General features: G+C 46.1%; 1 protein-coding gene across 1 annotated transcript; it reads left to right on the plus strand.

Moving 5' to 3' along the window:
- The first annotated feature begins 404 nt into the window (after positions 1–404).
- Positions 405–1057, plus strand: LOC137356300 (histone H2B 5-like). The gene has a single exon (XM_068022174.1). It carries the CDS (start codon positions 413–415, stop codon positions 791–793), a length of 381 nt encoding a protein of 126 aa, XP_067878275.1. The 5' UTR covers positions 405–412; the 3' UTR covers positions 794–1057.
- The last annotated feature ends 14332 nt before the right edge of the window (positions 1058–15389 follow it).

A 15389-nucleotide genomic window follows, 5' to 3' on the forward strand; every position in this document is an offset into this window, starting at 1 on the left:
ACGATTCGGTCCTGTTGATGGACGGAAGTGCAGAGGGGCGCTACATCCTGATAAGGAAGGGAACTATAGAGTGTGAAAAAAGAGACGAGTTCGTACTAGCAAAATAGAAATGGTTGATGAGGAAGAGGGACTCAGCAAGTCACTGATGTAGATGGATAAGGGCCGGCAAAGGGGTTTGGACGATCTGACTGCTGCGACAGTTTGTGGCTGTGAGAAGCACAAAATGTGATTGGTTGCTTTAGATACCCAATCAGATAGATACAGAACATCAGGCAGTGACATCATTGTAAACCAGCCAATCATGAACATGGCCTTCTCCCATCCTTTATTTGCATAGGGTTCTGGGGATGTCTATAAAATGCGAGCTTGGAGCGAAATTTCGGTAATTCTGTGTCTGAAATTGATCGTGATCATGGTTGACGAGAAGAAAACTGCAGCACCTTCCAAGAAGGGCGCCAAGAAAGTTCTGAAGAAGGCGCCAGTGAAGGGCAGCAAGAAACGGAGAAAATCCAGGAAAGAAAGTTACTCCATCTACGTGTACAAAGTGATGAAGCAGGTTCACCCTGACACCGGCATCTCCTCCAAGGCCATGAGCATCATGAATTCGTTTGTCAATGATATTTTCGAGCGAATCGCGGGTGAGGCTTCCCGCCTGGCCCATTACAACAAACGCAGCACCATCAGCTCCCGGGAGATCCAGACCGCCGTGCGCCTACTGCTGCCCGGGGAGCTGGCCAAACACGCCGTGTCGGAAGGTACAAAGGCGGTCACCAAGTACACCAGCTCCAAGTAAATATCCGCAATGTACTGAAACACACCTAAAACACAAAAAGGCTCTTTTAAGAGCCACCCACAACTTCTCTGAAAAAGCTACAACATTGTCTGTATAGTATCGACTTATATTGATTTATATATCAAGTCTCCTTGCCTTTGTGATCTCTGTTTTACTCCCATAGATTCTGGTTAATGCAGTTTCACTGCCCGTGCGATCTTTCTGTCTCCAACTAATAATGTCCCGTACATAAATTACTGGCCACTGACCATTTGTGAGGTTTGTTCTCGGACGTGTTCATATTCGGCCCCTTTTCTGTATTTCGACAATAAAAGCTGATTTAACGCACATACATCAGTTCGCAGTCACTTATTTCCCTAGTTCAAGTTTGACCTCAGAAATTAATAAGTACATTATCTAGAACCCCCAGGTGGTGTCGGAACCCTCCGTCTCACACGCTGACACCTGACACTGAAAATCTACACTCCGCTGTTGTCTCCCACGAATAACAAACAATCGTTCATCAGTGATGCGGTATTATTATGAAAATTGACATGAAATGTGCCCGGTTGGAGAATGCTGTGAAAGAGACTTTCTGTTCGCTGGTTTCAAAAAGGACAGAGAGTAAACCCGAATAGATGTCAGAATGTAAAAGCCAATCTGGAACTTGTTACCAAATGTAGAATAACACAATATGAAAAAGGTTTTATTTATTTCACCGTAAAAAAAGAACTATAAATTTGATATTCTATATTGAAGTCGCCCCAATATATTGGCGGGCTTTTCAAATTTGAAAAATCGGTTGCAGTCTGACAATTTGGCGCCGTTTTTTTCCGCCCTCATCTCCTTGGCGTCTCCTGATTGGTGAATTCAGCAGCTCTCCGATTGGTTACATGAAGAGCACAGAGCAGAGTGACCAATCAGCAGTGCCCACCACTCCATTCCTCCAGAAGGTCCAAGGAGGAGGAATGTGGGCGGATCTCAACATTCTTCGTGAAAGTGCTTGTGAGATTGTGGAAATGTCTGGAAGAGGGAAGACCAGTGGTAAAGCTCGGTCCAAGGCCAAGTCCCGCTCCTCCCGAGCTGGACTGCAGTTCCCGGTGGGCCGTGTTCACAGGTTCCTTAAAAAGGGCAACTATGCTGAGCGGGTGGGTGCCGGAGCCCCGGTCTATCTGGCTGCTGTGCTCGAGTATCTGACAGCTGAAATCCTCGAGCTGGCCGGCAACGCGGCCCGGGACAACAAGAAGACCCGTATCATCCCCAGACATCTGCAGCTGGCCGTCCGCAACGACGAGGAGCTCAACAGGCTGCTGGGAGGGGTGACCATCGCACAAGGCGGTGTGCTGCCTAATATCCAGGCCGTGCTGCTGCCCAAGAAAACCAGCGCTCCGAGCACGAAGGGCAAGTGAAGCGGCCAGACCTGAATTTGACAACCCAAAGGCTCTTTTCAGAGCCACCCACTTCATCTGTGAAAGGGCTGGTTACTGTCTGAGAGACGGTAATGTTATACTGTTCGCGTTCTTTTGTGTTGGAATGAATTGTACTGGAGTCAAGCATTTATCTGCTCATCAGATGGAATGCATTTTAATTTTCTCTTGCCATATTTGTAAGGCTTTTTTACAATTCTACCGTTTATATACCACTAAGGCGTGTCTTGAGTTCTAAAATGAGCTGCTCTGATAAAATGAGTTGTATACAATGGTGTCACTGCTCTCACACTGAGAACTGTAAGGTCCTGAAATTCCCAGCTGCAATATGGAGACAAAGGAATCTGGGTCACTGCTTCGAGAGTTATCAGTGGACAGTAAAGAGGGTGGTCAAATCCTTCTGAGACGTTTAAGTGCTGGAATCAACAAGAGATAACAGCTCTATCTTTTGCCAATTTGATGGCTCTTTGAAGAGCTCAGTTCCGGGCAGGGTCAGTTTTTTTTTTCAGGGCAGTTGTTTCAAAGAAGCTGTCGGCTGATTTTAAAAGAGATGTTGCGTTTCGTGTTTTATTTCTGTACACTGTGGAGATTTACAAGGAACTGGGATAATTCGTCAGTGTTTTTGTCCCTGCCAAGGCGGCGTGCTTGGAGAACTCCCCGGGCAGCAGCAGACCCATTACGGTCGATATGTGTGCACACAAATCACAAGATCCAAATGATTGTAGACTGATGCCATCTACTGGCTAAAAGTGAGTCATGCAAGAATATTCCCATTCCTTCAGAAATATCTGAAATTGGAGAGGAATAACATCGAGTGTGTTGGGGGCAGATTCAATCGAGACCCTGATAACAGAATTGGATAATTATATCGAGAATAAAACAAAACTGCAGAGCAATGGAGAAAAGGCGGGTCGGTGGAGGAGGTCTTGCAGAGAGCCGGCCGCGACACGACGAATAACTAATTTAATAGAAACATAGAAAAATTGGAGCACGAGTAAATCATTCGGCCCTTCGAGCCTGCACCGCCAGTCAATACGATCATGGTTGATCATCCAAACTCAGTACCCTGTTCTCGCTTTGTCCGCGTATCCTTTGATCCCATTGCACATAAGCGGCGATGATTTTAGAAATAAAAGACACGCTTTAGTAGTACATAGAGTCAGAGAGAGATACAGCACTGAAACAGGCCCTTCGGCCCACCGAGTCTGTGCCGACCATCAACCACATCAACCTTACTATTCCAACGTTAATCCCAGCTTCCCTATCACATTTCCACCTTCCCTCAATTCTCCTGCCACCTACCTGCACTCGGGGCAATTTACAATGGCCAATTTACCGATCAACCTGCAAGTCTTTGGCTGTGAGAGAAAACCGGAACACCCGGCGGAAACCCACGCGGTCACAGGGAAAACTTGCAAACTCCACACAGGCAGTACCCAAAACTGAACCCGGGTCGAATTGTAAAAAAAAAGCCTAACACATATGACCAGAGTAAATTAAAATGCATTTCATCTGATGAGCATCTAAATGCCCGAATCCAGTGCAACAAACTCTCTTATGAATTTATTTAATGATTTGGCCTCAACTCTTTTCTGTGGTCGAGAATTCCACAGGTTCACCACTCCCTGGGTGAAGAAATCCCTCCTCATCTCAGTCCTAAATGTCTTACCCCTTATCTTTAGACTGTCACCCCTGGTCCTGGACTCCCCTGCCATCAGGAACATCCTTCCTACATCTAGTCTGTCCAGTCCTGTTAGAATTTTGTCGGTTTCTCGGAGATGTTGTAACCATTCCATGATCCTATCCTCCAATGGGAACATGAACGTGGTGTTAAGGTGCAGATTGAAATGGTTGTAAAACATTTCATCAATTACAGTTCAGTTCTAAAGAGCTCTGGTGTGTATACTGTATAAATGATGAGCTACATGTATGCCAGCGATGCTGGTATAGTGGTGAGGATATCTGCCTTCCAAACAATTGACCCAGATTAGATTCCCGGTCATTGCAATGCCCACTCGCGGTCAAATATATTTCTGCAACCTTGCCATAGAATGTGACAAATGCAAAGCCATGACTAAATTGAAGTCGACAAATTTTCTCAACATTATGTTCTTCTCCCTTAAAGTTGATGGTCAAGTGTGCTGTGGAATTTTGCAGCTTAAAATTGTCAATGCAAATTCAGAAAGAAAGCTTACAAAATATTCTCAACATCCAATCAGATTCACTTCCTTGCTTGATCAGCGTCGCCCTGCAGCAAGTTTGTTTCCTTCAAGTGCTTATCCAGTTTCTTATTGAAATCATTGATTGTCTCTCCTTCCACCACACTTGTGGACAGCGAGTTCCAGCAGGTAAAACAGAAAAAGTTCTTCCTCACATTTCCTTCCATCTCTTGCCATAAACCATCAGTCTGTGTCTCCTAGTCCTTGTACCATCAGCTAATGGGAACAGGTTATCCTTGTCTAACTTATATACACCTCTATCAAATCTCCTCTCAATCTCCATTTCTCTAAGGAGAACAACCCCTTACTTACAGAACACAATCCAGAGTCATCTATCCAAGCTTTTCAGGTGCAAAAGAATAGTTGTGTTTTAAATAGTATAGATAGGAGCATAAAACTAAGAGACTTTGATAGATCAACTGATTGTCTCTGCCCAATTCACTGGATTTTCTGTATCACCTGAACACTGCTATACTCTGTGTAAAGGTTAGAGCATTTCCATGGCTTACATTTATGCAAGAACTGCTATGTCAAGGCTGGATGGCAAAGCATGACGGTCATCTTCACAGGAATATGTCAAAATGCCATGTTGTGGATGATGCACTTAGTCACGACATAAAGGAAAAGTCATGCAGCAGGAGGGGTCCCACAATGTGGGGGTGATGGATCATGAGATATTTTACCTTTGTGAATAATAAGGACAGCCACTATAAAAGGACTAATTGTATGCTCTGTACATCAATATATTACAGTCTGTTTGAGCTAATGCTTGCTTCATTATGAAATGACATTACAAGGCTATAGTCCGTTAAAACCTCTATGTAAGAACAATGGGAGAGATAGGTTGAAGACCACAGCATCCTTACAGGGGGTGAGATGAGAGAAATAGGACACTGTAGAATTTCAAAAAATGGCTTCTATCAGCAAGAATGTGACCTTTAGTATCCTTGTTAAAATAGAAAGGAACAGGAAGTATCTGTAATGTGTGTAGATTGAACCATTAACTAACTAGGGTCAAACAATGATGTCAACCTGGTCCAATTCAAAGCTAATATGGGAACATTCTTGCACCCAAAGAAGGGTAAAAGAAAGGGTGTTACGGGACATTGTCGGCACTTAGAGAGGCGTCCACGGAACATCGGTATCACACGTAGAAGGAAAAGATTGAGTATGGTCAAGAAAACAGCAAGGGAAGCAAAAAGAGAGAAGACCACGCCCCAGCAAGCACAGAAACAAGAACCGGTGCTGAGTGATGCTGCAAACCTATTGCTGTTGTTAAACATTCACTTTATCTATCTTAGTTAAGACTAATAAACTCTCAGACTTGATCACAGAACTTGAGTTTGTACCTTGTAGGTCTATTTTGGCCAATAATCACAGGACATTTTCTGTCGCCACTTCCCCTCTCTATTCTATCTCCCTCCTCTCGCACTCCTCCCTCTGCACTTTATTATTATTGATGATGGTCATATTGACCTATTTATTCTCCTCCATCTCAGACAGTCCCCTGCGATTATGGATGACTTTTTACACTCCAGTTTGATGGGTTCTGAAATAGCTGATAAATCCAATGCATGATCTGCCGACTCTGCCACATGAGGGTGAGGTGGTGTTAGAAGGGTTCAGGTAAATGACCCGTTTGGAGGTATGGATGCTGCCATCGAGCCTCGACTTCACATGTTACCGACAAATTCCCTGAACTGTAAATTATCTTCCCAAATGAGAGATGATTTGAGGACATATCTAAAATGTTTCCACACTCATCTTGGGGTTCTCCTGCTACGACCAATTTCTGATCAAAACAGCTGCTTCCGGATTCTGCATTTGCAGGTTCTTGGAGACACCTGTTCAGACTAAGTGACAGACTAATACTGATGGTCTGAACACACATAGGTAACAGAAAAGACACCAGTTCCCCTCCCTGAGTACCTGTCACTGCTTCTATCCTGTGTGTGTAGGATTCACCCTGAGTCCCTCCATCCAGCTTTACCTGCTCTATCTGGAAAAGTGCTGAACCTTTCAGTTTTTGCTCTGCTCAAACCGAGTTCATGGCCTGAGTAGTGAACAGAATGTCTCATTAATTCTTTGACTAAGACTATGATTGAACAGCAGGTTATGATCGACTTGGCCAAAGATTGGAAAAATTCCTGTCCATCAATATTTCAACAGGGACTGCGAGGATCTCCTGGCTCAGAGTGTTTAAGGGATGCAGACCTAGGCATCGGGAATTAACCCCCTGAGAATCATAGCAAAGACTGTCAACATGGGCGGCACAGTGGCGCAGTGGTTAGCACCGCAGCCTCACAGCTCCAGGGACCCGGGTTCGATTCCGGGTACTGCCTGTGTGGAGTTTGCAAGTTCTCCCTGTGTCTGCGTGGGTTTTCTCCGGGTGCTCCGGTTTCCTCCCACAAGCCAAAAGACTTGCAGGTTGATAGGTAAATTGGCCATTATAAATTGTCACTAGTATAGGTAGGTGGTAGGGAAATATAGGAACAGGTGGGGATGTTTGGTAGGAATATGGGATTAGTGTAGGATTCGTTTAATGGGTGGTTGATGTTCGGCACAGACTCGGTGGGCCGAAGGGCCTGTTTCAGTGCTGTATCTCTAATCTAATCAGGAGCTGGAACTCTATTGTCACTGTAATTGTGTGTCCGGTGTAATCGCGGTACTTCCGTGCCTGTGTCTCTTGTTTAGAATAAAATGATGAAGAGCGCCCTCCGACATTACTCTCATTGACCTCGGGTTTTACCCGGGTAAAACAACATTTTACTGGCTGAAATTAACTCTGCAAAGTCCCAGCAAACACACCGGATCCCTCAGTCTTCCCATGTTTCTGTCCGATTGTTTTGAGAGGAGAGGCTCAATAATAACAAACACCCTGCAGAGACAGATCACAATTTGAACATCTACATTGGACTAGCTGCCAGTTTTATATGTTACATGTTGCCCCACACCTCCCCTCCCTCCCTCCACCCGAACCCCATGTTCGGCTTTTCAAATCGGACATTGATGAATGTGAAATGGGGAAAGTTCCCATTGAATTTTGAATGTTGAATTGCTGCAGAGATCTGCGCACGCGCGGTTTGGCCAGTCTAATTGGACGTCAAAATGAGATGAGCGCATGCGCAGCTCACCCAGCACTGCCTCTGAGCGTCATTCACTGAGTGAGCGGACGATTGTTTAAATCAGCTGCAAATGGAGACATTACAAGCCTGGGGTAAGTGAACAAACAGTATCTGCTCACAGCAGTACAACAGATTTGGGCCCGTGTCTGCCGATGTGCTGATAGATTAGCATTGATTACCGGGTCCATTCAGCGGGAGTGGGGGACAGTTTGTAATGTACATTGTGGAGCAGGAACTGGTCCTGGAACATGGAGTGAGCTGGGGGGGAAGGGAGAGGTCTTTCTCAGGCAGTGTCTGGACAGGGAGAGAGAGACAGAATATGATGAACTCACTATTGAAAATCATTGCTGATTTCTCTCTCCAAACAGTAATGAATGTGATAATAAAAAGCAAAATACTGTGGATGCTGGAAATCTGAAATAAAAACAAGAAATGTTGTAAATACTCAGCAGGTCTGGCTGTATCTGTGGAGAGAGAAGCAGAGTTAACATTTCAGGTCAGTGACCCTTCTTCAGTAATGAATGTTCCTGGTTCAGATCCAGTATCTCACTATTTATTGTTATTGGATAGTGAACAGCAGAAAAATATGGCTGAACAATAAAGATGCGGCAGATTTGAAGGGACCAGGTGAGAAGATTAAAGACACTTTTTTAAACAGTGCTTACTTGTTGTCCGTTGAACAATGGGACATGGAAATAGAAATCTGGCTTACGCAAATGTCACTACTCGATCGGGTATTCCAATTCATGGAGCAGTGCGGGGCTTGGGGTGTTTCTGAATGTCACAAAATTGTTACAAAACTGCTCCAAATAACTGGCAAGTAGAAGCAGAGTTCTGCAGTACTGCAGTGGACTCAGACACTGACACTGCTTGTGTTGTTAACTTTCCTTTTGTGATTGTTCAGAATGATTATTGTTGAAAAGATTACTTTGATCACTTTTCTGTCTTCTCACTCAGCTGTTATTCAAGTATAAGAGTTGCCTTTCTTTTCCTGCAGGCAAAGACTTGAAGGAATCAGAATGAAAGTCGTGTTTCCTCGACAGAAGGAAACGTGCATCCAGCTCGTTCCAATACACAGTAGGTACAGTATCAGTCACAAAGCACAGTGACATGGTCAGGTCGTCATTTCCACTGTAACAAACAAAAGATGTAGTCAGATCCACACTGATTCCAAGGTCGAGAGACACACTATCAATCCAATAGTCAAATAGAGCTGTAGAGATAGGAGTTGTTTCTATTTCACTCCAACTGACTGGTAGATACATGATTCACAGTTCAAAAACACACACATTATCAGATTTAAATACACTGTGTCACCTTGGCTGCAATTCAAATACCAAATCTTAAACACAACAGACACAATGTACCTGATTGAAAGCTACAGAATGAATCCCAATAACACACCCCACAATATAAACTGAGCTACAAATTACACAGCAGTCCAAACATGTCACTAAGGGTCAGACAACAACATACACGATTAATTCATTCTCTACAAACCGATGGAATTTGACATTACATAGTTAGTTAGTTAGTTAGAGATATAGCACTGAAACAGGCCCTTCGGCCCACCGAGTCTGTGCCGACCATCAACCACCCATTTTTTACTAATCCTACATTACTACCACATCCCCATCTGTCCCTATATTTCCCTACCACCTACTGATACTAGGGGCAATTTATAAAGGCCAATTTACCTGGCAACCAGCAAGTCTTTGGCATGTGGGAGGAAACCGGAGCACCATACCGGAGCACCCGGAGGAAACCCACACAGACACAGGGAGAACTTGCAAGCTCCACACAGGCAGTACCCAGAATTGAACCCGGGTCGCTGGAGCTGTGAGGCTGCGGTGCTAACCACTGCACCACTGTGCTGCCCCAAATCAGGTCATGCTCTAAATTTGAAAGATCGTCATTCACAATTGCTTTTGCAGAGCTACAAATTGGATACCAAGCTGCAACTCACAAACAAGAATTGAATAAAACCTACAGCAATAAAATATTGTTAATCCATATTTTAAATTAAACACAAGTAAACACATATTGATACATTAATGAGTTAAACAAAGCATTGACAACACAATGCCTGAGATACACATTAAGTCCTGAATACAGCAGGATCTCAACTCACATACAGCACAAAGACACATCGATGCAGAGTGAATCCTGTACTCAACCAGGGTGCCAGAGCCTCACAGATCAAGAATGAATCAAATATACAAACACAGTATCATTAACTTACATATATTGAATGTGTCTATCCTGTGTGCACAGTAGAGATACTGGCAGATACAGTATGTCTCCCACACTTGGATACTCGCTCTCTGTCACTCCAACTGCCTTTCGCTGTCTGTCTCTCCTTCTCTCTCTGACTCTGCCTCTCTCTGTCTCTCTCTCTCTCTGTCTCTCTCTCTCTCTATCCCTCCATCTGTCCTTCCCTCCCTGTCACTCCATCTCTCTCCTTCTCTCTCTGTCTCTCACTCTGTCCGTCTATCCGTCTTTCCCTTCCTGACACTCCATCTCTCTCCTTCTATCCCTCTCTGCCACTCTCTCTGTCTCTCTCTCTGTCCCTCCATTTGTCTTTCCCTCTCTGTCTCTCCCTCTCTCTCCTATCTCTCTTTCTCTCTGTCTGTCCAACTGTCTTGTCCTCCCTGACACTCCCTCTCTCTCCTTCTCTCTCTGTCTCTCTGTCTCTCTCTCTCCAACTTCCTTTCCCTCTCTGTCTTTCCCACTCTCTCCTTTTCTCTCACTCTCACCCTCTCTCTCTCTCTCTCTCTATCCATCCATCCATCTGTCCTTCCCTCCCTGTCACTCCATCTCTCTCCTTCTCTCTCTGTCTCTCACTTTGTCCCTCCTTCTGTTTTTCCCTCTCTTTCTCTCCCTCTCTCTCCTTCCACCTCTGCCTCACTCTCTCTCCATCTGTCTTTCCGTCTCTGTCACTCCCTCTCTGTCCTTCTCTCTCTGCCTCTCTCTCTCTGTACATCCATCTGTCTCTCCCTCTCTGTCACTCCCTCTCTCTCTTTCGATCTTTGTCTCTCTCTCTCTCTATCCCTCCATCTGTCTTTCCCTCTCTGCCTCTCCCTCTCTCTCCTTCGATCTCTGTCTCTCTCTCTATCCTTCTATCCCTCCATCTGTCCTTCCCTCCCTGTCACTCCATCTCTCTCCTTTTATCTCTCTCTCTCTCTCTGTCTCTCTCTCTCTGTCCCTCCATCTGTCTTTCCCACTCTGTCACTCCCTCCCTCTCCTTCTATTTCTGTCTCTCTCTCTATTCTTCTATCCCTCCATCGGTCCTTCCTTCCCTGTCACTCCATCTCTCTCCTTTTATCTCTGTCTCCCTCTCTGTCTCTCCATCTGTTTTTCCCTCCCTGTCACACTCTCTCTCGTTCCATCTCTGCCTCTCTCTCTCTGTCTCTCCATCTGTCTTCCCCTCTCTGTCTCTCCCTCTCTGTCCTTCTGTCTCTGTCTCTCTCTCTGTCATTCCATCTGTCTTTCCCTCCCTGTCACTCCCTCCCCCGCCTCTCTCTCTCCCTGTCTCTCCATCAGTCTTTCCCTCTCTGTCTCTCCCTCTCTCTCCTTCTTTCTCTGAATCTCTCTCTCTGTCTTTCTATCTGTCTTTCCCTCCTTGTCACTCCCTCTCTCTCCTTCCATCTCTGCTTCTCTCACTGTCTGTCTCTCCAATTTCCTTTGCCTCTGTTTCTCTCCCACTCTCTCCTTCTCTCTCTGTCTCTGCCTCTCCATCTGTCTCTCTGTCACTCCCTCTCTCTCCTTCTATCTCTGTCTCTCTCTCTCTGTCCCTCCATCTGTCTTTCCCTCTCTGTCTCTCCCCCTCTCTCCTTCTTTCTCTGTCACTCTTTCGGTTCCTCCATTTCTCTTTCCCTCTCTGTCACTACCTTTCTCCTTCTCTCCGTCTCTCTACTTCTCTCTGTCCCTCCATCTGTCTTTCCCTTCCTGACACTCCCTCTCTCTCCTTCCATCTCTGCTTCTCTCTCACTCTATCTCTTCATCTGTCTTTCCCTCTCTGTCTCTTTCTCTCTCTCCTTCCATCTCTGTCTCTCTCTTTCTCTCTGTCCCTCCATCTGTCTTTCCCTCCCTGTCAAACCCTCTCTCTCCTTACATCTCTGCCTCTCTCTCTCGCTCTCTGTCCCTCCATCTGTCCTTCCCTCCGAGTCACTCCATCTCTCTCCTTCTCTCTCTGTCCCTCCATCTGTCTTTCCCGTCCTGACACTCCCTCTCTCTCCTTCTATCTCTGTCTTTGCCACTCACTCTGCCTCTCTCTCTGCCTCTCTCTCTGCCTCTCTCTCTGCCTCTCTCTCTGCCTCTCTCTCTGCCTCTCTCTCTGCCTCTCTCTCTGTCTCTCTCTCTGTCTTTCCCTCTCTGTCTCTCCCTCTCTCTCCTCCAATCTCTCTGTCTCTCCATCTGTCTTTCCCTCCCTGACACTCCCTCTCTGTCCTTCTATCACTGTCTCTCTGTCTATCCCCCTGTCTGGCCTTCCCTCCGTCACTCCATCTGTCTCCTTCTCTCTCTGTATCTCTCTCTGTCTCTCCATCTGTCTTTCCCTCTCTGTCTCTCCATCTTTCTCCTTCTATCTCTGTCTCTGCCTCTCTCTCTCTGTCTCTCACTCTGTCCCTCCATCTGTCTTTCCCTCCCTGACACTCCCTCTCCCCTTCTATCTCTGTATCTTTCTCTGTCTCTCCATCTGTCTTTCACTCTCTGTCTCTCCGTCTTTCTCCTTCTATCTCTGTCTCTGCCTCTCTCTCTCTGTCTCTCACTCTGTCCCTCCATCTGTCTTTCCCTCCCTCTCCCCTTCTATCTCTGTATCTTTCTCTGTCTCTCCATCTGTCTTTCCCTCTCTGTCTCTCCATCTCTCTCCTTCTCTCTCTCTCTCTGCCTCTCTCTCTGTCCTTCCAGTGGTCTCCCCTTTAGCGACTTGGTGCCAAATTGTTATTATTTTTATTCATTTGTTGGATGTGTGCATTACTGGCTATGCCAGCATTTTATTGCCCATCACGAATTGCCGTTGAACCTTCTTGAACCGCTGCAGTCCATGTGGGGTAGATAGACCCACAGTGCTGTTAGGAAGTGAGGTCCAGGATTTTGACCTAGTGACAGTGAAGTGATATAGTTCCAAGTCAGGATGGTGTGAGACCGGAAGGGAAACTTGCAGGTGGTGGTGTTCCCATACGTGTTTCCTGTTTGTTTGCTCTCTCTCCCCCTCCTTATTTCTAGACCTCCCTGTCCTCCTGTCCCTCTGTGTTATGAGAACTGAAGAAGAGAAGGAAGTGGGTGCAGGAACAGAGAGACCTGGGGATGTCTGTGCACAAATTGAAGGTGGCAGGGCTAGTTGAGAAAGTGGTTAAAAGGCATTTAGGATCCAGGCTTTGGAAATAGAAGCTGAGAGTATAAAAGCAAGGAGGTTATGATGAAAATTTATAAAACACTGCTTCATCCTCATCTAGTATTGTGTCCAATTCTGGACACCATACTTTAGGAAGGATGTGGGGGTTTAGAGAGGATGCATAAAAGATTCACGAGCAAGGTTCCAGGGATGAGGGACTTCAGTTACGTGGATAGATTGGAGAAGCTGGGGTTGTTCTCTGTGTCTTTCTCCGTCTTCCTCTCTCTCTCCCTCCTGCAATCTCTGACACTAGGAGAGAGACAGAGGGAGAGAGGGTTAGCTTTGAAGCCAGGAGAAAAAGACCAACAAATTCAGCAACTATTTCAGTAGGAGAAAAGCCAATAACAAGCACAAGCTGTTGGAGGGACGGGAAATCGTTTACGAAGGGACAGAGTATCTGATCACACCCAGGATGGTGTAATGAATGCCAACAAAGCCCATTTCAGCCTGCAATATGAAAAGGAGGGATAGAGAGCTGAGAGGGAATGAGTTAATTTTTACTGAGTTAATGAGGGGGCAATGGCGTCCTGCGGCTCCCACAATGCCGCGCGACTGGGAATGGCCCCTTTCTGCGGTACAGGCCGCGCTGCACTCTGGGAGGAGGCTCCGCACATGCGCATCTGCACAAGAGCGTTAACCGCCGCTTTTTTATATTCTCCCCCGGCTCAGACGTTCAACTTTCCTCCATTGAGATCGACAGCTGAAGCCGCTTCTCCTTTTCCTTTCCGCTGCTGTTTGCGGAAATATGCGGCCGGCGGGTGACGTCACGCAAACATGGCGGCTGATGACCCCTCCCTCCCGCCATGGCGTTATTGAGGTCTCATTGACTGCCTCGGCACACGTGTCTGGAGGTCAGGGGGTCAAAAGCTGCCCCCAGCCTCCGCGCAGCCGCGGTTTGGGCTACTTGGAACCCCACCCCCCCCCCCGGGGTGGGGGAGGGTCAGCACCAGACTCTTAAAGGGACCCTGCAGCACCAGAACTGTCCCAAACTCTTAAAGGGACCCAACATGGGCAGACAGAGCAAGACAGTTGGAGAGCAAGTAATAGAGAGGGAAATAGAAAAGAGAGAGTAATGGGGAGAGAGAGAGGAAGAACTGAGCTTGAAAGAATCATAGAGAGACTGAGAGAAAATAGGTGAGAGTGAGAGAGCAAGAGATGGTGAGAAATGGTGGAAGAATTTCCTCAATTGGACAGAAATGGAGAGAGAGAGATGGAGGGCCGAAGGACCTGTACTGCGCTGTCATGTTCTAATAAGGACTGTATTGACTAGGTTTCATAAGAGACTGAGAGAAAATAGGTGAGAGTGAGAGAGCAAGAGATGGTGAGAAATGGTGGAAGAATTTCCTCAATTGGACAGAAATGGAGAGAGAGAGAGATGGAGGGCCGAAGGGCCTGTACTGCGCTGTAATGTTCTAATAAGGACTGTATTGACTAGGTTTCATAAGAGACTGAGAGAAAATAGGTGAGAGTGAGAGAGCAAGAGATGGTGAGAAATGGAGGGAGAATCTCCTCAATTGGACAGAGATGGAGAGAGAGTGATAGAGAGATGGAGAGACTGAGAGAAAACAGGTGAGAGGGAGAGAGTGAGAGAGCAAAAGATGGTGAGAAATGGAGGAAGACTTTCCTCAATTGGACAGAAATGGAGATAGAGAGATGGAGGGCCAAAGGGCCTGTACTGCGCTGTAATCTCATAAGGACTGAATTGACTAGGTTTCATAGGAGAGTGAGAGAAACAGATGGTGAGAAATGGAGGGAGAATCTACTCAATTGGACAGAGATGGAGAGACTGAGAGAAAATAGGTGAGAGGGAGAGTGAGAGAGCAAGAGATGGTGAGTAATGGAAGAAGAATTCAGCCCCTCAAACCTGCCCCGCCATTCAATACAACCATGGCTGATCTCATTTCGTCCTCAACTCCACTTTCCTTCCCGTTCTCCATAACCCTTCAACCCATTATTAATTGAAAATCTGACCATCTCCTCCTTAACTTTACTCAACGTCCCGTCATCCAACACAATGTGGGGTAGTGAATTCCACAGTCTCACGACCTTTTGAGAGAAGTAATTTCTCCTCATCTCTGTTTTAAATCTGCTCCCCCTTATTCTGAAACGATGGCCTCTCGTTCTAGATTGCCTCACATGAGGAAACATCCTCTCTGTCTACTTTGTCAATCCCCTTAATCATCTTATATATCCCTCAATTAGATCTCCCCTCATTCTTCTAAACACTAGAGAGCAAAGGCCTAAACTGCTCAATCTCTCTTCATAAGACAAACCTTTCATATCTGGAATCAGTCTAGTGAACCTCCTCTGAACTGCCTCAAAGAACAGTACAGCACAGGAACAGGCCATTCGGCCCTCCAAGCCTGCGCCGATCTTGATGCCTGCCTATATTAAACAAGTGGTGACCCTTACCTCCCACATCCTGTAAGAGGAGCATGCAACTGCCCGAGC

This window comes from Heterodontus francisci, chromosome 45 (assembly GCF_036365525.1).
Source record: "Heterodontus francisci isolate sHetFra1 chromosome 45, sHetFra1.hap1, whole genome shotgun sequence".
Classification (NCBI taxonomy): Eukaryota; Metazoa; Chordata; class Chondrichthyes; order Heterodontiformes; family Heterodontidae; genus Heterodontus; species Heterodontus francisci.